The sequence below is a fragment of the Grammomys surdaster genome, unplaced genomic scaffold (assembly GCF_004785775.1).
Source record: "Grammomys surdaster isolate TR1022 unplaced genomic scaffold, NIH_TR_1.0 125852, whole genome shotgun sequence".
Taxonomy (NCBI): Eukaryota; Metazoa; Chordata; class Mammalia; order Rodentia; family Muridae; genus Grammomys; species Grammomys surdaster.
The window spans coordinates 3,382,651-3,405,064 of NW_021620678.1; the positions used below are offsets into that span (position 1 = coordinate 3,382,651).

Below are 22,414 nucleotides of genomic sequence, written 5' to 3' on the forward strand. Positions count from 1 at the left end.
GAGCAGAAGAGGATACCGTATCATACATAAGTGCCAAGGAAGGGAGTGAGCTGGGCTGAAAGGCAAGACGTTTGCTGGGGAAGAAATCCCTCAGCCTCAAGTATAGCCTCAGGGTCATGCTGAGCACTGCAGCGAACCAAGCCTACTGGCCCGGTAAAGAGATACAGTCATCAGAGCACGGGCAAGTAGCCTACTTGGTAGTGTGCCTGCCTGCAATGTACAAAGGCCTGTGTCAGCCCCAGCACCAAATAAATCTCAAATGTGATGGCATACACACATCTCAGCACTTGGGACATAAAGACATAAGAATCAGGAACCCAAACTCGTCCTTGGCTCTATAATAAGTGTGAGGCCAGCACAGGCTACATAAGACTGAACCTCAGCAACCAAAGAGAGACAGAGACAGAGAGAGACACACACACAGAAAGACAGAAGTGTACCCCATAGTTTAGGCTGCACTTCCCTTCTGGAACCCATTCAAATTAGACCTCTGGTCTGCTCACAGACTGGCTGGTACCAAAGGCCTCCCCTAAAATGCCCTCCTTTGTGCTGTCCTTGCTCAGGAGGCCTCGGTACCCTTCCCCCCACTCTGCACCCCCCACCCCCCTTCCCACCCAGCATCACTAGCTACAGGACAATTGCAAATTCAAGGCCAGCCTGGGCAACTTTGTAAGAAAGGCTAAGGGTGTATGTAGCCCAGTGCAGAGAGCTTGCCAGGCACGTGTGAGGCCCTCGTTGCTCTCTCTTAAGACTGGGGAAAGACAGGCTGGTGAGATGGCTCAGTGGTTAAGAGCACTGACTGTTCCTCCAGAGGTCATGAGTTCAAATCCCAGCAACCACATGGTGGCTCACAACCATCTGTAATGAGATCTGATGCCCTGTTGTGGGTGTCTGAAGACAGCTACAGAATACTTACATATAATAAATAAATAAAAATAAAAATAAAAACTTCTTCAAAAAAAAAAAAAGACTGGGGAAAGACTAAAAAGTAGAGATCTAGACCTGGACCTCCACCCACCAGTGGTCTTTGTTTTCCCACAAGTGGCTGGTTTCGGCCAGTGAGATGGCTCAGCAGGTAAAGGCGCCCGCTGTTGAGCTTGGTGGCCTGGGTCTAATCCCCAGCACCCACATGGCGGCAGGAGAGAACCAGCTCCCACAGATTGTCCTCATTCCTCCTCATGCACAATGGAGCATTTACCCTCCACACATACATATTCAGACGTACAAAAGAAATTCTATTTTCCTGAGCTGGCGTGCTAACTCATACCTTTAATCCTAGCACTCTGGTAGCAGAGCAGGGAGATCACTGTGAATTTGAAACTAGCCTGGTCTATATCAGGAGTTCTAGGCCCACCAGGACTACACAGTATGACTCAGAAACAGAGACTTATCCCTGGAAACATGTACCAAATCTGAGCAACCAATCTGCAGCCCACGTGTGACCAGAGAGCAATGAGTAGCTCAATACAGAACCATAAAGTTAAACCGTGTGATTTCTGGTGTGTGCTTCCCCGGTCTTTTGGCATGACCCCTGTAAAGGACAGTGTTGAGTTACAGTGTCAAAGGACTGAAGAAGACTTCCAGTCTAGACTCTGTTCCTTTCTGAAGAAATAAGATATTGAACTTGATACCAACCTAGCTATTCCCCCTCATCCCTCTCTCTCCTCCTTTGTCCTTTTGTCTGACTTGAGACACAGCCCTCAAGGACAAGGCTTCACCCAAACTATTGCCTTTACCCCTAGAGGGTACCTCAGGGCTGTGTCAGCATCAGGGAAGGCTACCTTTGGCTCTGGCTCATCTTGTATTGCTCCTGCCAGCAGCTGGCCTGTGCTCTCTGTCCCTTTCTCACTCTTGATATAGGCTCCTAGCTTGGCTTTAGGATAAGATAGGTTCACCGAGATTAGACAGTTCAGACCCAGAGTGTGACTGATGTCCCCTGTACCTGCCAGGTGTTCCTGCATGAAGCCACTGTGCGCCTGATGGCAGGAGCCAGCCCCACCCGTACACACCAGCTGCTGGAGCATAGCCTAAGGCGGCGAACCACTCAGAACACCAAGCACGGTAAATCCACAGGCCCAGTGTGGCCTTACACTTGGGGAGCAGAGAGGATGGAGCTCTGGCATCTGGCAGAGTGTTTCTACGCCCTGCATGAGTCTCTTAGCTACTTAGTGGGGTGGGGACAAAAGGACTCAGTGGGCAGCAGGAATCTTGTTAGCTGAGTAGTCAGGATACTGCTCTGAGAACTTAGAACATCCTCCCAGCGCAGGAGCAGGGTAGAAACTGCATGGGCTTGAATATCTCAGCCCGCTCAGTTGCCAAGTTCATCTTCTGCCCTTTAAGAGGACAGGGAAGGGAGCAGAACACACCTCCACACAGATGAGGAGTAAGTTCAACAAATGAGGCCGCATAAACTCCTTGGGACAGTGCTTATGTAAATCTCATTCCCACAGGAGAGGTAGACACCTGGCCTGGCCAACGAGAGAGAGCTACTGCCATCCTGCTGGCCTGCCGCCATCTTCCCCTCTCTTTCCTGTCTTCCCCGGGCCAGCGGGCAGTACTGCTGGCTGAAGCTGCCCGCACCCTGGAGAAGGTGGGTGACCGACGTTCCTGCAGTGACTGCCAGCAGATGATTGTCAAGCTCAGTGGTGGCACTGCCATCGCTGCCTCCTGACCACCGTCTGGGGCCTGGTCCACTTCTTCCCACCTTTGTCTCTCTGTCCTGGGATCTTCCCTCTGTCTCCCCATCTGTTTTTCTCCCTCCTCCAAGAGCTGTGAGGATGAAGGCAAGACTGATCTTCTGAGCTGTTACCTGTCAAGGCTTTTGGATCATCGGGCCAGTAGGACCGTGGGCAAAGCTCCTTAAAACTGCTGTGGTAAATCCATGGTCTAAGCCCGGATGGGCTGAGCAGGAATGGGGTGATCTCCTCACTTGAAAGCCAAGCTGGGTGCTGCCAAGCCCCTCCCAGCCCTCTAGAGACTCTCCTTTCTGCCTCTGTGTTTTTGTTGTTATGTTTTGTTTCTGTTTGGTTTTTTTTTTTTTTTTTTGGTTTTGGTTTTTTTTTTTTTTAATTAGGCTTTCTCTGGGAACTAGGTCTCTGCACCAGAGAGCATTTTGCATTCTGGACTTGTCTGACGTGCCCCTTTTTATACAGATGTTTTTATATGTGTGTGCTTGGCCTGCCATGAAGTGCTGTGGCATCTCTGTTCCTCTCCCTGGGTCTGCACGCCCTCCCCTGTGCCTGACTAAGTCTGTTCATTGTTTTTTCATCATTACAAGGGACAGCCAGGGAGGGAGGGAGCCCAGCCCTGGAGAGGTGGGTGGGAGGCAGGGGCAGGTCTAGGGATGGGTGAAAAATAATGTCGGCATTGTTTTTTAATTTTTTAAAAAATAAATGGTATCTTATTTAATTGTCCTGTTCCTTCCCACTCCTCCACCCCTTGAGATGGCCGCCTGTGCTCAGGGTAGGCCCACGGGGCTGGAAAGGATGAGCCACCGTTTGGCCTGAGGTCCAGGGGTCTTCAGCATGATTTATTTGTTCTTCCTCTCCCCACCTTAATTCCTACCTTAATTCCTACCTCCCATAGAGTGTATTTTTATCCCTAATTCCTGTCTGAATAAGCCAGGGTGGCAGACACTTGTCCCAAACCTTCCCCAGCAACAAGCCTCTCATTTGCAGGGTAGGCAGCAGGAATAGGTCTCTTGCCATGAGATGGGGGGAGTCCTAGGAAGAAGAGTGGTCCTGCTTTGGGGGACTACTTGGCTCGGGGCTTCCTGAGAGACCTGAGAGGAATTGTCTCTCCTTGTGCTTCTCATCCCTTCAAGCTGGTTGAAGCAGAGAGTAGGCTGGGGTGGGCCTTTCCGGTGCTTGGACCCCACCTACTCTACCTTCTGTCCCTCCCCAACCATCACTGTAATTTATGGCCCCTGCCGTGGGGCAGCCTAGCCCTTGTGTCTTGTGTATATACTGTGCCTTTTCTCCTTGTCGAGGGGTGGGGGGATTGGTTTTTCACTGAACAGGGGATACACCTATGTCTTCATCAATGTTGAAACATTCACCATATACTGGACATAGGTTTTCAATAAACACAGATTGGTACCACCTAACACAAGCTTGTGTGAGTCTATAGTATGACCATTATGTTGATTTAACCAAATGACTGCACTTTTGGCTAACAGTGACCTAGGGACTGGGGTCAGCCAGGTAGCTGCAATCTGGTGGCCCTTATTTTGCCCACAGGTTTATCTGACACACTCTAGGGATGGATGAGAGTCTGGAATAAAAGGGCTGTTATCCAGATTCCAGCTCCTTGCCTGGCCATTCAGCTGACTGGCTGGCTAGTTGGAATGCGAGGTGTGAAGTCACTCCTCCATCAGGTGGGCCCTTGCTTCATTTCTACTTCCTGTAGGCAGGCCCTCAGCATGGCACTGTCTTCTGGCCACATCCAAGTACATTCCTGTATTTCCCAGCTGAGGCACCTTGGCGAACTGGCCCCTTGCCTCCACTCCATACATGCAGACTGGAACAAGCCTTTGACCTCAGCATCAGGCATATTGCTCAGGTGATAGCGATGTGACATACAAGAAGTACCAGGGTGCAGTAAGTGCTTTGTGGCAAGCGGCTCAGCCACACAGAGTATCTGGGCCTTAGAAGTAAAACGGAGGGTTCCATCTGAGGTGAGGCTGGGCCTGAATCTCATTCATCAGGCCAGCAAACAACTCTGAACCACACCCATTCCTAAAAGGCATTAGCAGCAGACTGTGCTGCCCAGAGGTTAGTCCAGCCAGGAGGGTCCGCCTGCACCATGCTCACTAGAGTTGCTGAGGTGGCCTCTGCCCTCTCCTCAGCCTAGCCCCAGTGCAGATCTAAGGCAGGGTACTTAGGTCCCAAAACCTTAACTTCTTTATCTGCAGACCACCTTGTAGATCTCTTCAGGTTAAATAAGAAACAGTAACATATGGTAGCTGTTGTTCAGACAGTGTGCCACCACCCCCACCCCCTGGGGACTGTGGGGGGGGGAACACAAAGAGTGGTTTCTTTGAGGTCATATACCTCACCTAGCAGTAGCCAGGGTGTCCCCACACACATCAGAACATGGAACTGAAGAACTTGCAGCAATGCAAACAGGCACTGACAGCACCCTGGGCCTCAGCCAGGTGGGGCCAGCCCCGAACACTGGGAGCACCCCAAGGGAGGGACATTGCTAGGCTCCCATTCCAACATCTCCATCCCCCTAACCCCAGAGCAGCTCCTAGGAGGAGGCTCCTCTATCCTGAGCACCAGATGTCCATGTGGCCCACACCCATTAGGGGGGTGGCCCTGGGCCAATCTGGCCAAGCAGCCTGCAAGCCAGGAGCAGGCCCAGGGCCAGACTATGTCAATGAGAATCAGCCAGGCTGGGCTAACTCAAAACTGTTGAGTGAGAGATCAGCTGCGGGGTGGGGAGGGGCTAGCCTCTGGTAGAGCACATGAACCCCCACAGGGGTAACAAGCCCTCTCGCCCCTGAATCCAGACCTTACGATAACTATGGCTCCATCTGCTCTGAGCATTGTTTGGTATTCAACCCAGCCACCCTCTCTGGCCACGTCTTTCTGGTTTGCACTGCTGGCTGTCCAGTCAATGACTGATGATCCCCTTGGGACAGGAACCACATTAAAGGGTTTATTTACACAGGTAAGGATAGCCCTACATTCCCAAGGAGAGAACACCTGGCCCTACCCTTTTGGCCCTTTAGCCCCAGGCTCCAAATGTCCTCATTCCTGTGTGGATTGAAGCCTGCACTGCAACTCCATGACCTGGGGCCCAGGACCCTTCAGAAGGCTCCAATGGTTCCGCTTTAGACAGTGACCTCAGCTTTGCTGTTGGTGCTCAGGTGCCGGGGTCCTCTGCCCGCGCTGCTGTAAAAGCTCGCGGGCTGCGCGCTGAAGGCCTCGGGCAGCTTCTCCACGCTGAACTGACGCCGCGGCGCGTGGCTGGGCCGCCGGGGCGCCGGGGAGACCTGAGCCACCAAGTGGCTACGGGGGAGCGGCCTCGCGGGGCGGCCCGCCGTCCAGGCGGCATAAGGGACCGATGAGACAGGGCCGGCAGGAGGTACGTAACCCGGAGGGGCCCAGGGACAGGCGTCGAGCAGCGCAGGCAAGTCCTCCGGAGGCCGCGGGGCCCGCGCAGGGAGGGTCCGCGGGCCCGTCTCGGTAGAGGGAAAACGTTGATAGAAGTCCTGGGGTGCAGCCTCTGCATGGGGTGGGAGTAGGGGGAACAGGGCGAAGCGAGTCAGGCTGTTCAGCACCGGCTTTAGGTGATGAGGGGCGGGTCAGCGGTCTGGGGAGGGAGCCAATTGGCTGCTGGGGACGTCCTGACCCCGGATTGGTCAAGCGGGCTCCCTTTTGAGGTGGACAAGGTAGCGTTATCCCTGGGGAACTGGCGCCTGCAACATGCACCTCACCTGTGGCCTTGAACGCAGCTGCTTTGAGAGTAGCAAACTTGGAGTAGTCAGGCTGCAAGGTCAGACTGCCACCACCCTGCAGCCTCGGGCCGCGCGGGGGTCCCGGGGTGACGGACCCCAGAGGCGCATTATTGAGGCGTTTCTTGTCTGGAGGGAAGAGTGGAGTGTAAAGGAAAAAAAAAGATGAGCCTGACTACGTCACCACTTCTCAACGCCCTGCCCTTCCCCACTGTAGCTCCGGGCAACTTGGGGGATGGATAGCACTCCAGAACATCCTGGCTTGGCTCAGAAAAACAAATAATGGCAGCAAGTCCTGAGGGGTACTACCCTAATGGATGGCTCCCTAGCTAGCAAGACGCTAAATCCCGCGCCATGGTGATGGAGGGGCACTGAACCCCAGAACCCGACATGTAGACGTTGGGGGAAACCACTACGCAAGACCCAGAGGTGGGTTCCAGATCCACAAGCCAGGGCTTCAACCTAACAGCGCTAGCTAGCCTATCTTGAATCTGGAGAATTTCTCACAGCATCGTTGCCCAGGAGACAGACTACAGGATGGTTCCTCTTCACTGAGGGCTTCTCCAGACCCTCATCACACTCCTGCACAGACAGCTACTCATTTATATACGACAGGTTCCACCCCGGAACTCTCCAGCTAACCAAACAACTCTCCCACCTCCTCCCCTGCCTTGCTATAGGTGAGCCAATGCCCCTCTAACACCTACTCACCTGTGCTGTTGTGGGGGGAACCCCGGAGAACACCGTCACCCATTTGTACCTGGACGCAGTTACCCAGGGGTGGACCCAGAGGCGGAGGCAGTGGTTCTTGGGGGCTTGGCTGCTTGAGAAGTTCTGTCAGTGTCCTGTGGAGACAGAAAGATGTTGAGGGGACTTGCAGCTCCTGCCTCTCACTCGGCCAAGTTCTAACCTTATTAAAGGTTGGCCATAGCCACCATGATCTCACCTTCTTTTGTTTTTAATTTTATTATTTTATGTATATGGGTGTTTTGCGTGCATGAATATCTCTATACCACATGTGTGCCTGGTACCCTCGGCAGCCAGATTAGGAGGACATAAGATTCTTAGCTGGGGGCCAGCCTGGTCTACAGAGTGAGTTCCAGGACAGCCAGGGCTACACAGAGAAACCCTGTCTTGAAAAACAAAAAAACAAAAACAAAAACAAAACAAAAAAAAAAGATTCTTAGCTGGGGTTACAGATGCTCATAAGTGCTTCTCAACCTTCCTAATGCTGTAACTGTTTAATACAGTTCCTCATGATGTGGTGACCCGGACTATAAAGTTATCTTCATTGCTACTTCACAACTGTAATTTTGCTACTGTTGTGAATCGTAATGTAAATATCCGGGTTTTCCAATAGTGAAGGGGTCGCTTGACTCCTCTCTCACCAGGAGTTGTGACCCACAGGTTGAGAACCATTGTCAACATGTGGTTGTTGGGAATTGAACTTGGGTCCTCTGGAAGAGCAGCTGGTACTCTTCACCGCTAAGTCCTCTCCCCAGGCTCCAGTGGTCTCGCTTTGTATCTCTGGGTAGTTCTTTCAACCTCTTGGGCCTCCCTTCTGTTCTTACTAGTGACTTCAGATAGCTCGGTCCTCCTGCCAGGCATGACCTGCCTCACTTATGGTCCCAAGATGGCCACCTCCCAAAACAGGTCAGGAAACTAATGAGGTCATACATAACTAGGGCCACCTCCTCCTGTTCCTGAGGCTTCTTCCTGGAGTTCAATCTCCAAGACCCTCCCCATTGAGGCTCCTGTCCCAGCTCTCCGAATCCAGAATCCTCTTCCTCCTATCTTCTTATTCATTCAAATGCTACCAGAGTCCCTCCTCCAAGCTCTCCCTTACCTGTACTCCTGCAGTGTGGGCTTCTGCCAGGCCTGGGGCCTAGCTGGCATACTGACAGACAAGGCAAAGAGGGGAGCCATGGAGATCCCGCTGTGGCAGCCCAACACCCAAAGGCTGTGTGACCTTGGGCAGCTGCCTCCCTGGGTACCCAGAACACCCAGCCCCCACCAGCTGACAGTGTCTGACTGAGCCTTCCCTATAGGCAGCCCAGCCTTCAGCCCAGCTGCCTGCAGTACCCAGAACCCATGATTTTTCTCCCACTCGGCCTGACCCTCCTTCTGGGGCTGAGTTACGGCTGATTAATGAAGAGGAACACTGGGAGACACCCGAGGTGGCTGAGGAGCTGCAAGGTGGCAAGGTCTAAAAGGGCCTGCAGGCTGCCTAAGATGACCTGGCTTTTCCCACTCCTCAGTGACTCATGCCAACGATCCCACTACAGGGCAAGTACAGATAACTCAGTTCTGTGGAGGAAAGGAGGGCTCCTCATGCCTCTGGGCCTTTGCACAGATTCTCCAAGGCCCGACTCCAGTCCCCTCCAGCCCCTCTTGCCATTCTTCCCTAGCCATCAGCATCAGCAGGGCAGAATTAAAGAGAAACTTGGGCAGGGGGTTCAGAACACACCTGCCTGGGAGCCCAAAGAAGAGAGTCAAGGTGCAGGACGGTGGACACACAACCAAACCTGGGCTTGCAGGTGGAGCTTTGCAAATGAACAAGCCAGCTACAGACTAGCCCAGTCACCCCTCTACTACAGTGGGCCTCTGGCTCCCACTGCTACCTCTGTCCTGTATGAGAGACCCCACATTCAGAGGCTTCTGCTCCTGCAGCACTCAGAAGCCCCTGCTAACTCGCTGCAATTCCGTGCCTTCAAAGAAATACAAGGTCCCACCTCCGTTTCTGCCCTCCAGGTGTCTGGAAGGGATGGGCTAAGTGGTCTGGTGGCAACTACTCTAGTGCTCTGCCCCTGAAACGTGCACATCTGGTCCACCAGGTGTGTGTTGCAGGGGTTGGGGGGGGGTTCTCTTTATTGTCATTCCCACTTGCAGCCTGTTGCATGTGGTGCCAACAGTCTACATCCCCAGTGGGGCTGGGACCTGGGTAGAAAGGAAGGGAGAGCAGAAGCAGGACAGGGGATTTGCTGGGGGCATACGTGGAGGAGGTCCAGCCAGAGTCAGGACAGAGTCAGCTCCCGGCGTTCCCATTCGACTGACAACTCAAAATAAGCTCAAAACTTCTCCAGGACCTGGCAGGTCTCTAAAACACAGTCTACATTCCCTCAGCACCCCCATTCTGAGCAGCTGGAAAGCCAGACCTTTGCCTGGGGGGCTATTGAGAAGGGGATGCTTCTGAAATTCCAAGGAATGAAGGTCAGGTTTGAGTCACACTGGGTTAGGGAAATGGATGGAGGTGGGAGGAGGGCGGGAGAGGAAGACGCAGCAAGGGAATCAGCTAAGCACCCTCTCCCTTCTCTAAGCCCACGACCACCCTTAAAGCTGCCCCCAAGTCCAGTGTCCTTCCTGACCATCGTCCGTGCCCCCTCCCGTGGACACAGACTTTTTGTCTTCCACAGAGGAAGTTAGTGCCACAAGGAGGATCCAGAGCCCAGTATAGGCAGGGAAGGTCAAGGGGAGAGAAGGCTATCAGGTATCTCCCTCGGTGAAGCGAGGACGGGGGAGAAAGAGATCCAGAAGAACGAAACAAAAAGAAAAAGAGGCTGCGGAGAGGCTGAGGATTTAGAGGGTCCAGAAGGATGCGGTTGCAGTGAAATTTGGATCCAGCTAGGGACAGTGAAGAGGAGACGGGCGGGCAGGCAAGCGGGCGCACTCACCTGGTCACCGTGCGCCGAGCGCGGGGGCTGTGCGCTCGTTCCAGGCCCAGACGTGCCCCGATGCCGACCAGCACAAGCAGCGCGGCGACACCGCACACCGCGTAGACCGCAGTGTGGCTGCGCTCGCGGGCAGGGTCGCGCGGGGCGGCGGTGTCACGGGCGCGGGCAGGCGGCCGGCCGGTCTGCACCCAGGCCGGTGTGTCATAGTTGGAGCAGCGACTCTGGTCCAGGCGGCGTGGGCCGTCGTGGCAACAGAAGCGGTAGCCGCACGTGCCGCAGCAGAAGCTGTAGACGCCCGAGCTGCAGTTGAAGGGCGGGTCCCACTGGCCCATCACGTCGTAATAGCCGCGGCAGCGGTCCCCTCCCGCCGGTGCCACGGTGCCGGACGCTGCGGTCTCCTGCGCCTCGGGAGCCCCCGCGCGGCCCGACGGCGACCCCGCCAGCAGCAGCGCCAGCCGGAGCGCGAGCGGGAGCCCATGGGGGCGCCGGCCACAGCGCTGTCCCCGCGCCCCAGCGCGCTCCATGCGGCCCGCTCCTCCTGCTATTGCGCCCGGTGCATGGCTCGGCGCGTGGCCGCTCTGCCCGGCTCCCCCAGCCCTCCGGGACCGGTCCCCCGGTCGCCCGGCTGCCCGCGCTGGCTCCGGGCTGACGCCTCCTGGTGCGTCCGAGGTTCCAGACACAAGTGAGCTCGGTGTGGGGTGCGCAGGGCTGGATCTCCTGTGGGCGCGTTCTCCTCTGGGGTTCACTTCGGACTGCGCACAGTGGAGGCGGGCGGCGGGTGCTCGCCTGCACAGTCCCCGGCTCCCTCTGGCCCCCGGCAGGTGTGCGGGGCCTGGGTCTTTCGGGGACTGTGCCGGGCGGCGGGTCGCCGGACACCTCTGCCTTCCCGCCGCCCGCTCCGCGGTGCCCGCGCTCTGGCTCTGGCTCTGGCTCCGGCTCCGGCGCGGGCTCGGCGCGGGCTCGGGAGGGCGGGAGAGGGAGCGAGGGGAGGAGGGCGGGAGGGAGGCAGAACCGGGGGAGGAGCGCGGCCGCTGCGCCGGGAGGGAGGGGCTCTGTATGGCCAGTGCAGCGAGTGCGCCCCACCAGGGACCCTCTCCACGACCTCCCTCAAATTGTTGTTGGAATTGGACCCTCGAGGGGGCTCAGCTTAAAGCTCTGGGGACTCGGATCTTGGCAGCCTTGGATGAGCGATTCTCTGGTTTTTAAGTAAGGGGACATAGGCATTGAGATCAAAGCAGCCTAGAGTTTACTAGGGACACACACACACTCGCCCCAATGTTCCATCCCTGTGTTCTGGTCGTGATATGAATGAAGAAGGCATTTCCCCTCCCACAATAAGGATCCCCAACACAAAAAATGGCAGAAGCAAGCCTTGATCCACCACTCTCTGGTCTGCACAGAGCGTGTGCCCTGATTCTAAAACCTGGACATTTGGCTGGGGTCCCAGGATGTCCCAGTTCTAGGAACATCCTGGCCAGAGCCTTCAAGTGGTCTGCTCCACTCCCCAGCTTCAGCCTTAGAAGGCTGAGCAGGTCCTGGGGACCAGGCCGGTTGTACTCGCCTGTCTGTCCTTGGTTTCTCACTCCCTGGGACTCCCAGGTCCTTTCAGAAGCTTAGGGAAAGAATGGCAAGGCATGACTCAGTGTCCCCTTCCACCACTCCTCCGCTGAACTGGTAAAGAGAATATGACCCTGATGGCGGCCATTGCTTCTCCCTGCCTCATTTGCCTCTGTTAAGGTCAAAATGTCTTGGGCCGGACAGTGGTGGCACTGGCCTTTAATCCCAGCACTTGGGAGGCAGAGACAGGCAGATTTCTGAGTTCGAGGCCAGCCTGGTCTACAGAGTGAGTTCCAGGACAGCCAGAGATACACAGAGAAACCCTGTCTTGAAAAACAAAAAACAAAACAAAAAAAAAACAAAAACAAAACAAACACTGTAATTTTGCTACTGTTGTGAATTGTATTGTAAATACATAATATGTAGGCTATCCAACATCCAGCCCCTGGGTTGAGAACCACCGTTCTACATGGTGAGTTCCCGGCTAGAATTGGAAAATTCTGTTTCAAGGAAAGAAAGCTAGCAATTTGATTTTGGTAGTGCATACCTGTAGACTTGAGGATTGGGAGTTCAAGACCAGCTCGAGCCACACGAGACCCTATCTTTTCTTTTTTTTTTTTTTTTGGTTTTTCGAGACAGGGTTCCTCTGTGTAGTCCTGGCTATCCTGGAACTCTCTCTGTAGACCAGACTGGCCTCGAACTCAGAAATCCACCTGCCTCTGCCTCCCAAGTGCTGGGATTAAAGGCGTGCACCACCACCGCCTGGCAAGACCCTATCTTAAAACAACAACCCCTTCCCAAAAAACAGTGAACTAAATCAAGACCTTCCTCTGAAGGGCAGATTCACAATCCATTCCTTCCAGGAGATAGAGATCACCTGTCCAGATGGGGACACCAGGAGGGCGAGGGCTAGGTTTCCCACTCAGCCCTCTGTCCCCAGCACAGCTCAGGTGCCCATCAATATCTCCTGGATGAGCAGTGAAATGATACTCGCTTTTAACTCCTGTTTGGTGGAGAATTTAGCCTCTCTAGGGCCCTTTCTTCTCCCTTCCACCTCTCCTCCTTCGGAGCCTGGAATCAGCTTATGAAAGTGGAGGGTGTGAGAGAGGAAGAGGAAGGATTTACATCCTAAGGAGGATCAAGTCCTGTTGTGTGAGATGAGAGGCTGACAGGAATGTCAGGTATTAGTGGGTTAAGGCTGGAAGGAGAGCAACTATCCCCCCACCCCCAGGCTGTCTCCGTTCACCCTGGCTAAAAATGACCTCTCCCCCTCCCCATACACATACACACCTCCCTATGTGATTCCCGACCCAGTCCCGAAGTTTCCATGCCCATAAAAGGACTTTATACATTGTCATTTAGAAAGGGGGATGGGGATGGGGAACAAGATGGACAGACACATGAAGCGCTTTAATCCCATCACCGTGACAACCTGTCACAGGACCCATCATACTATGTCATGACTGGTTTTTAGTTGATCATAACATTATAGCTCTGCTTTCTGATTCATCCGTCTCAGCTTCTTTCCCTGGCTTTCTTAAGGATGGAATAATCGCCACCAACTGGGCTGTGTACAGTAGGCTCCTGTCACTCTGCCAAGCTACCTTGTGGTTTGGGGAGGATTCTGAGGGTGCCCTGTCTCCACCCCCATCTCTGAGCAGTACTTTGGAACTGTGTCATCTCCCAATGTCCAGAGGGTCTCCCGTGGTTGCATCTCTTCTAGGGTCTTCTCTTCCCCCTATTGTCTTGGCATTTGTTCCACAGTGACCTCTTGTTGACCTGCAAATATAGGCAGTGTTTCCATTGGACCAGTGAAGGAACTGATTCCAGCTCTCCATCCTGTGCAGGGACTGATTCCAAATCTCACCCCATCCCCAGGTCTCTCCTCATCTTAGCCTGATTCTGTGGGTTCTGTGGTGAGCCAAGAACCACAGGTGCCAACAACTCCAGGGTCTGTGCCAAACCCTAGATGCCTGTCTGTGTGGACACATGGTCTCTGGGTGATGGGCAGGGGAGGAGTAACTGGAAGACACAGCTTGTCTTTGTTCTGGGATATGACCCTCCATGCAGCTGATACTCCCACTTCAGGTACATGGCCGGGAGCTGGGCTAGGTGCTCTAGAGATAATGCAGCCCAGTGAAGGGCTTTATCCTGGGCCCCAGGGCCTCTGAGCACAGCAAAGCTCTAGGGCACCCGCCCCCTGTCTCTTCCCCTCCCAAGCCTGTGTCACCAAAAAATCGTCCATTGATCCAGGCTTAAAATAACCCCTGGCATCTGCAATGAGCCCCATGGGGCGGGCAAGAGGAACCGAGTGTCTGCCTGAAGGGCACCCGCCCCGCCCCCCAGCTCCCAGTGCTGGCAGCTGAGTGTGTGAGCATGCAAGTGTGCAGGCGGTGTGTCTGAGTGTGCTCCTGGATGTGAGTGAGAGATTGCATGTCGGGGGCAAGAGTGACTCGGGGCTATCACTGCACTATGGGTTTGCATGGGCGTTCCCCTGCCTAACTCTGACTTTGGGAACCTTGGGGCTCCGGAAACTCTATAGACATTAGCAAAAGCAGGTGCTAGGCCTCCTTAGATGTGAGGTGACCAGTCTGTCGCTCTGTACACTTGTGGACAGGAAGGTTTAGAATTTACTAGACAGAAACCTAAGAACAGGAGTGGAGAAGCAGCTTGTTATGGATGGCACACAGCCAGGAAGGACCAGAATCTGGCCTGGAACCATGCTATGAGCCCCAAGACTGCCTTTGCAATGCTAGAAGCCTCCACTACACCAGGGAAGTGTTTCTTCTCCATGATCTGCACATGGGCAGCCAGTGCAGAAGGCTGCTGTTGCTTCTCCCCTTTTCCTGTTTCTTGCCCTCGTGATGACGTCCCTGTGTCACTATGGGCCTGTTTACAATCCCTACTCTGTGAGGATTCTTCCATCTTTCTAGACCTTAGTTTTCTCATCAGCAAGATGGGCAACTAGCAGTTCTTTCACAGAGCTACAAGGAGAAGCCGAAAGGCTCCACCTGGAAACAGCTTGTATAGGCAATCACTGAGAAGCACCCCTGCAGAAGAGAGTGACATCAGGTGTCACTCAAGTCAGAAGGTGACTTCTAAGCTCAATGTCTTCCATTTCCTCCAGAGATTCTGGAGATGTCAGACTCCCTGCTAGTGCAGATGCTGGCACCAGGAGGGGGTCTGGAGGGAGGGCCCTGGGTTGCCTTTGTCTCCTGAGAGGCAGCTCGTGACTCAGGCTCCAGCTGCCTGTGGGAGGGAGGGGGCGACCAGGCTCCTGAGGTCTCAAGGGAGCAGCAGGATTGGGGGTTGGGCGCTTCCACTCAGCCTGCTAGCCCCAATCGTCATACTGTATCCTAGCCTTTGCCCTCCCTGTTCAGGTAACCCCGCTTCCTGTTTGCACCCACCGTGCAATCCTCTTCGGGATTCTCCCAGAGGCCAGAGCTACTGAGAGTAGGTCAGGTGGACGTTAGACAGGGTAGCCATGAGATCAGGGAAGTCCTACCGGCTCATGTTGCCCATCTCTGGAGGTAAATCCCAGTCAGCTTAGAACGTGGGCTGTAGGGGTGACCTGATCCCCCTCATTTGTACAACATGCTGAAGCGTGTGATTCCACACATCGAGGCCCCTCTCGCCCCAGCCGCAGTTACCTGAAGGCGCCTGAAGACCCCTAGTGAAGAGAGCTGGAAGAGGAGCTGGTGTTTGTAGCTTCAACAGTAGAGAGCTTGCCTAGTGTACACAAGGGATTCTATCCTTAACACCACGTAAAGAAAAAGCCTGGCGTGGCAGGGAACATCATTACTTGTAAGGGGAAGACCAGATCAGGAGTTCAGGGGCATTCTCGGCTACACAGAGTTCGAGCCCAGCCTGGACTACATGAGATCGCGTCTCAAAAAAAAGAAAACAAAACAAAACAGAAAACCCAAACCAAAATACCACCCTTAGACTTGCCTCCGGCCACTCCCCTTTTTGCAACCTGGCCAGCCCCTCGGCCCCGCCTCTCCTTGCCTCCGCCCCAGGCCCGCCCCGCCCCATCTTTCCGACAAAACAGCTAGTAGTGGGGCTCTGACCTCTTGACCTGCACAGATAGACTTTCTCCCACCGCGGAGAAGCTGCGCAGACCTGAATCTAGAGCCTTTCCTGATTCTCTAAAGCTTAGGAATCTGTCCCGTCCTGGCCCTCCCCCAGCTCCATCACTCTGCAGAGTCCTGGGAGGGAGGACGATGACAGCTGGATAGTCTTTAGGAGCTGTTTTGTTTTGTTTTACAGACAAGGTCTCTGAACTGGATATGTAGCTGAGTATGGTCTTGAACTCCTGATCTTCCTACATCCATCTCCCAAATGCTGGGATTACAGGTGTGAGCCACTGTGCCGTGTTTTATAATGTGCTGGAGGTGGAACTAAGGGCTTCACACATCTAGGCAAGCACTCCACCAACTGAGCCACATTCCCCAGCCAGGAGCCCTAGTTGGAAGATATACAGGCAGGCCTTAAGGACAGTGCTGTCTGAGTCCATCTTTGTTGACAAAGAAGATGTGTGTGTGAGTGTGTGTGTGCGTGCGTGCATGTACGCGTGTGTATGTGTGGTGGTCAGCAGGGCTTCCTCTCTGACTTCTCTAGTGGGCCCTCACCTCCAGCTTGAGCCCCCAGCCCTGGAACTGCCAGGCAGGAAGTGAAAACGGCCTGCAGGAAGCACCAAAAGGAACTGAGACTTCAGCCCTCTGCCCCCACCTGTTAGCCCCTGGGGACCTTGGGGAAACCAGACCATCCAAAGGAAAGGACCTAGCTTGGGTAGGTGACTCCCCCCTGCCCAACCCCGCTGGGTAGGCATAGCAGGTAGGGACAGGAACACCACTTAAACTCCGCCCATCACTCATCGTGATTTGTGTCTCTCGGAACCACTCTTATTGATGTGAGATCATCCCAGCTCTCAGAGGTCATTAGAAAGGTCAAGGCCATTGTCACTTTGGTCCTTCTGGAAAGAGAGATCACACAGGTTTTTGCAGAAAGGAGGTGCTTGCTCTGCGCCTGTGACACCAGCAGAGCCTGCGAGGGACCAGATGCTCAGATGGAAAACTTGACAAGCATCGAAAAGCCCAATTGGGAGCATTTGAAGACAGAAACCTACTGTATGTGACGTTCAAGATGGGACTTAATGGAAAGATGGGGGGGCAGGGTACACTAGTGAAGGTCAAGGGGCAGCTTGTGGGGGTCAGTCCTCTCCTTCCACCACATGGAGTCTAGGGTCACATTTGGGTTTCCAGGTTCAGCAGCAAGCACCGCATTGCACCGTTACTCTGTCCGTGAGCCATCTTTGCCCCAAGATGCGACTCAAGTATGTGATGATTATAGCTGACATTATAGATGACAACACACACCGCATACGCAGCGGCTGGTCCTCTGGGCCACCCTCAGCTCTCCTCAGCCTCCACTAAGGACCAACTGTCACAACTGCACCTTCTAGCTCATATGCAAAATGACTATCTTGATTTAGGTTTAATAATTGCTTTAACCAAACAGGAGTCCCTTCCCCCTTCCAGCCATTGTCATGGAGATGAAGTGCAGAATGGACAAAGACCCCTCAGAAAGACCTATGACAAACGGGGAGGGAGTGCTGACTTCACTGCCTGGCGGTGCAGCCCTTGCGTGGGGGGGGGGGGTCAAGGGGGTAGTGTACCTGCTCCTTGTCCTCCTCCACTTGCTTTTCATGCCTTTCCCAAAGAGCTCTCTTCTTATTTATGACAATGATGATGCCGGGTTCTCTCGCTGCCTAGGCTTTGGTCTCCTCGCTGTGAAATGGGGACATGTGTGAGACTTTTCCCAGGTTCCTTCCAGCTCTTCTCCTTTATGGGCCGGAGACCAGAGAGAAAACTTTGTACCCATCCCCTATTTCTCAAAAGAAACTGAGATTGAGGGAAACTGTACCAACCAGAGGCTTAGCTGGGATGAAGAGGTGTCAAAGGTTTGTATGCCATGGCCCACGGGGGTTTACTTGCTTTTTTCACCGTCAGAGCCTAGACCCTGGCTATAGCTAATACAGGTGGCTAGAGACATTTCAGATTCCTCCAGTCCCAGGCTAGCACTAGTGGACAGCAATGGCCTGACTGACACCTGTCACCTACCGTTGTCATCTGAGCTCACCCTACTCGCCCAACCCCAGGAGAGAGGGATATCTTGGAAATGAATGTCCAGGTCCTGGAGGCTCTAACTGCTACTGGGTACTGTTTTCTAAACTAAAGAGGGACTGCACGGGACAGCCAAGTGCTTCCAGGCAGCTGTGGTGGGTTCAGAGAGAACTCAGACAAGACCCTGCAGGAAGATCCCACTTCCGACTCCCAGGTCAGTGCGCCCTCCTATACAAACTAGAGTTCAGCGTCCCCGTGAGGAGGAGGGCAGGCAGGAGACACGATAGCTCCCTCTGAGTGTGCAGTGTACTAGATAGAGAGGATTAATGGCTTCAGAGCAAACAGTCCCACTGTCAGGGGACGGCTTCCACAGGGGTGGTGCTGAGTCTGGGGCCAGCACAAGCTTGACCGAGAAAGCCCAGCTCAAGGGGAGAACAGTCCACAGAGGGAACACAAAGGATCTCAGGTGGGCGTGCTGCAGAGCCACAGGCCTGCCACAGAGCCACAGGCCTGCCTTGGCCTCTCTGTGAAGGAGTGCTGTATAGGTCACTGGCCAGCACACGGCTGAATGTGGCCTCTAGCTGCTCTCTGAGGGAGATCACCACCAGGATGTTCTATCTCCATCAACTTAAATTTAGACTCCAACCTGAGACTACAGACCTGCCTATGAATCACTAGAAATCTAGAAATATCCATTACAGTGAAGATGGCATCTTAGGTCCTAGCAGACTGGGTCAAAGAAATCTATGGTGATTCCTGAGTTACAGACACCTGAGACTCAGCACCACTGCCCAGGCCTCTCCCCTGTTCCCTACTTATTCTAAAAACTGATCTTACAATTAGGGCGTAACTCACTGTAGAGTGCTGTTTAGCGTGGGTCTGATCCCCAATATAATGAAAAATAAAATCACAGAGAACATTGTACTAGTTACCACAGCCAGACACACCATCAGCTGTTGCTGCCACTTGAGTCAGCTTCAAAGCAGAACAGCGCCCCCAGCAGGAATTAAAGAAACACAGCACCTAGGTACAGATTAAGAGTCCTTCCTGCAGCCTTTCTTTATTCAGATTAATTTTGGTTTAATGGTACCCTTTCCCTGCTAAGAGAAAAACCTTATACTCACAGTCCACTTTATAGTATTGTAACAAAACACCTAAGGCTAAACAACTTTACAAAGAAATGAGACTGATTTAGCTTACAGCTCTGAAGTTTCGAGGGCCAGCATCTGATGATCACCCTTGGGCTGGTGGAGTCCAGAGCTGACACAGCACATCATGGGGCAGGAGGGTGACTTATTCATTGTCTCTCGTCTCTCCTTGTATCTTAGGGGCTCGGTCCTGATGGCTTTACCTCATCTTAGTCACCATCTAAGTATATCACTTCTAAACACCATGAGATTTATATTTAAAATAATAATAATAATAAAAGAAAAAATCAAAATTTAAAAATATTTTCTTTATTTTTTTCCTTTTCTTTCAGTATTATTTTGGGACTTGGTCTCACCATGTAGCTCTGGCTAGCCTGGAACTTGCTACGTAGACCAGGGTGACCTCTAACTCAGAGATCTGCCTGCCTCTGCCTCTCCAGTGTTGGGATTAAAGGCGTGTACCACCATGCCCAGCTTACATTTTACAATTTATAAAAGTGTGTGTGTGTGTGTGTGTGTGTGTGTGTGAAGGATATGCATGTGAATACAGATGCCCATGGAGTCCAGAGGGATCAGGTCCCCGGAAGCAAATGTTATGCTCAGCAATAAGCCACCTGAAGTGCATGCTGGGAATAAAACTCGAATCCTCTGGAGACAGTAAGCACTCTAGACCATGAGCAATTTCTCCAGCCCTCATTTTTAACATTTTAAAGCAAGCATGTGTGCGTGTATGTGTGTGCATGTGTGAACTCCTATATGTGTGTGTGTGTGCATGTGTGTCCATGTGTGTGTGTGTGTGTCCGTGTGTGTGTGTGTGTACACCGGAACAAATGAGTGCGCTTGAGTTACAGGTGGTTTTAAGCTGCCAGATATGAGTCGTGGGAAACTGAGCCACTGGAGACCTCTGTGAGGACAGAACACAAACTGAACTGTTTAAGAGCCACATCTCCAGTCCACCATCCAAAATTTTTAGAAAGAGATTCAATTTCCAGTCTCTGACTCATTACAGAGATTAATATTCAACCCTCAAGCCTATCCAAGCATCCGAAGGCACACAAGCTTAAAATACATCTCAAAAATGGAATGTTCTCAAGCCAAAAGCTAACACGAAAACAATCTCATGCTGGTGGGAGCCCGTGGCAGGTAGTGTCTGGTTCTGCTGGCTTCACCCCCGGCAAAGGTCTCCGCCACTGAATTCTTTTCCAAGCTGTTGGGTGAAAGTTCACAAGCCCAGTAGGGCTCCCTGGGTTCCAACCTCCACGGCTGCTATTGCTCAGGACCAGCCGTCTTGGTGGTCACCAGCTCAGTGGAGCCGAGTTCTGTGGCAGGCACTGGGATGCTGTGTCGTGGCAGGGCTTTGTCGGCATCTTCTGTGAGTGGAGGCCAGGTAGGGGCTGAGGCGTGAAGGGTTTCTGAGGAGGGTACAACGACATTTTCCAGGGACTCTGGGGTGGGAGAGGGACCAGGTAAGACAGGTTAGGATCGAATCATAGCCTCCCCCCAATGGCTGTTCTAGAAGCCTCCTCTGGGACAGCCCTAGGAGGAGGAAGTGGGACAGCACATGAGAAGTCTTCAACACAGGAAGTGCTGAGTCCAGAGACTTGATAAGAGGAGGTGAGGGACGCTGACACTGGGAGAGGGGTGTCTGGCCAGCCCACTGAGCATAACCTAGAAAAGGGGCCTTGGGCTCCTTCATCCCAAACATCTCTTCTTGGGCACTGGTTCTTCTCGCTTGGATTAAAGCTTGGGTTGTGCTGTCCTCCCTGATTTATGACAGTCTCAGAGTCAACTCCAGGACTCCCTCCCGGTTCTGACCTCTCTTACTTACCAAGGGTTTCGTCCCCACCCCCACCCCTAGCCGCCCGTTGCGCTCCCCCGACCCAGTTCTCACCTTGTTGGACTCCTTCTGAAGTGTCCGGGGAGGCCATCCTGAGCTGTTGCCGCCACCTCCAGCTCACCAGACTCACCAGACCCACCAGGGTCAGCGCCAGCACCAATCCCAGGAGCGCGGGGGCACCGAAGAGCAGCGCCACGTCGGGTCTCAGCCCAGAGCCCTCCTGAGGCTGCAGAGCTGTCCCGGGCTCCAGGCTGCTTGCTGTTGGCGGAGGGGATGAGGGGATGAGGGGATGAGGGGATAAGAGGATGGGGGAGGAGTAGAGGGAGAGAGAGAAGGAGACAGAGAGAGGAAGACAGGGAGGGAGAGACTAACAGTGAGGGACATGGGGGACCGCTGGCTCCAGGGTCAGCAGAGGAGCATGAGGCGCTGGCAGGATGGCGACCTCGGGGCAAGTCACGCCTATCCCCATCCCCTTGCTTACTATGTCCAGTGTCCGGAGTGTGGAAGAGCTCACAGGACACGCAGTTTCGCAACAGAGGGTCGAAGCACTCGGTCTGATTGCATTGAGTGGGCACCGGGCTGTCTCGGCTCCTCCGGCTTCTGACCCGGAGCCTTCTGGCGCCCATGTCGCCGCCGCACGCAGCTGGGACAATTCTAAGTCTGGGCTCTGTGACCCTCTAGTCTAGAATGAAACCGCGACGCAGCATCCTCCGCCCCGCCCTTGCCTGCTGGGGTGGGACCACTGGGGTGGAGCTGCGACCTCGCCTGGAACCCCAGACCTCTTTCACCTGTGGTTCCTGCATTAAACCACTCAACTGTCACCGCAGACGACAGACAGCTGAGCATCATCTGCGCTGGGGGGTCACACTAGAGCATGCTCTTGGAACTACAGCCTGGTAGCCACTTGTCTTCCCCAGCCCCCTGCTGCTGTGCCTCACCAAGACCTATTGTTCCCACTAACCATCTGCCTCCAAAACCCCTCTCGCTTCCTGCTCTGCCCTTCCCAGGATCAAGACATCAAACTGTCTTGAGTGGCTGATCAGAATGCCTACAGTGGTGATGGAGGGACGCCAATAAAAGACTTCCTGGGCCCTCTAATCCTCCATAACCTTGCCCTCTGCCTAGCCCTGCCTCCCTGTCCCCTTTGAGAGTAATGGGGACAGGTTACCAGACTCCACGGGGATACTTATGTATGGGGCTCGGCCTGAGGACCACCAGCCCAAGTCACTACCAACAATAACAGGAAGGTTTGAGAAAACGACATGGTGTTGGTAGAGAGGTGACGACTAGGGGTCAGTGAGTGAGTAAAAGCCTGGTGCCATTAATGGGGACGCTCAGACGTGCTGGGACCTGTGGGGCAGGCTGGAACAGCTGGAAGCTTGGGCTCTGGCAGCAGGCTGCTGGGGCACCACACAAGCTTGCAGCAAGCAGAGCCCTAGTAAGATCTGCGGATTAGCGAGGGACCTCCCTGCCCTGCAGTTCCTTTCCTAGGGCATGAGCTTGTTCACATCTGAGCCTTGTCAGGCCCCTGTGGTACCAGGCTCTGCCCCGCCCTCGCCCCCCTGTGTTCTCTCCACTTGTCTCTCATTAGCATCTCTTAGACTCAGCCTCAGTCA

At 53.8% G+C, this 22,414-nt stretch overlaps 3 protein-coding genes across 3 annotated transcripts in view; 1 reads left to right on the top strand and 2 right to left on the bottom strand.

Annotated features, from left to right (window-relative positions):
- Srebf2 (sterol regulatory element binding transcription factor 2) overlaps positions 1-4,105 on the top strand; it is a 60,404-nt gene extending 56,299 nt beyond the window's left edge. Inside the window, exons 18-19 of the mRNA XM_028790019.1 lie at positions 1,950-2,061; positions 2,451-4,105. Coding sequence (XP_028645852.1) covers positions 1,950-2,061; positions 2,451-2,671 — 333 coding nt within the window. The 3' untranslated portion in view covers positions 2,672-4,105. The remainder of the gene's footprint in view (positions 1-1,949; positions 2,062-2,450) is intronic.
- A 1,530-nt stretch (positions 4,106-5,635) lies between these two features.
- Positions 5,636-11,156, bottom strand: Shisa8 (shisa family member 8). The gene is made up of 4 exons (XM_028790011.1): positions 10,132-11,156; positions 7,172-7,305; positions 6,443-6,589; positions 5,636-6,231 (listed from the first exon to the last, which is right to left on the bottom strand). The coding sequence occupies exons 1-4, from the start codon at positions 10,653-10,655 to the stop codon at positions 5,837-5,839; spliced, it is 1,200 nt and encodes a 399-aa protein (XP_028645844.1). The 5' UTR covers positions 10,656-11,156; the 3' UTR covers positions 5,636-5,836.
- An 8,305-nt stretch (positions 11,157-19,461) lies between these two features.
- On the bottom strand, positions 19,462-21,468 carry Tnfrsf13c (TNF receptor superfamily member 13C). Its single transcript, XM_028789985.1, has 3 exons — positions 21,280-21,468; positions 20,853-21,056; positions 19,462-20,406 (listed from the first exon to the last, which is right to left on the bottom strand). The coding sequence occupies exons 1-3, from the start codon at positions 21,422-21,424 to the stop codon at positions 20,228-20,230; spliced, it is 528 nt and encodes a 175-aa protein (XP_028645818.1). The 5' UTR covers positions 21,425-21,468; the 3' UTR covers positions 19,462-20,227.
- Between the last annotated feature and the right edge of the window lie 946 nt (positions 21,469-22,414).

Bases quoted from the DNA above. Each gene is read 5' to 3' on its own strand.
- Shisa8 (XM_028790011.1), bottom strand. From the start codon at position 10,655: ATGGAGCGCGCTGGGGCGCGGGGACAGCGCTGTGGCCGGCGCCCCCAT. The intron at 7,306-10,131 runs GTGAGTGCGCCC...CTGTCTCCACAG, and splicing joins GCTCGGCGCACGGTGACCAG to GACACTGACAGAACTTCTCA. The intron at 6,232-6,442 runs GTGAGGTGCATG...CACCCCATGCAG, and splicing joins AGCTGCGTTCAAGGCCACAG to AGGCTGCACCCCAGGACTTC.
- Tnfrsf13c (XM_028789985.1), bottom strand. From the start codon at position 21,424: ATGGGCGCCAGAAGGCTCCGGGTCAGAAGCCGGAGGAGCCGAGACAGC. The intron at 21,057-21,279 runs GTAAGCAAGGGG...CTCCGCCAACAG, and splicing joins CACTCCGGACACTGGACATA to CAAGCAGCCTGGAGCCCGGG. The intron at 20,407-20,852 runs GTGAGAACTGGG...CTCCCACCCCAG, and splicing joins TTCAGAAGGAGTCCAACAAG to AGTCCCTGGAAAATGTCGTT.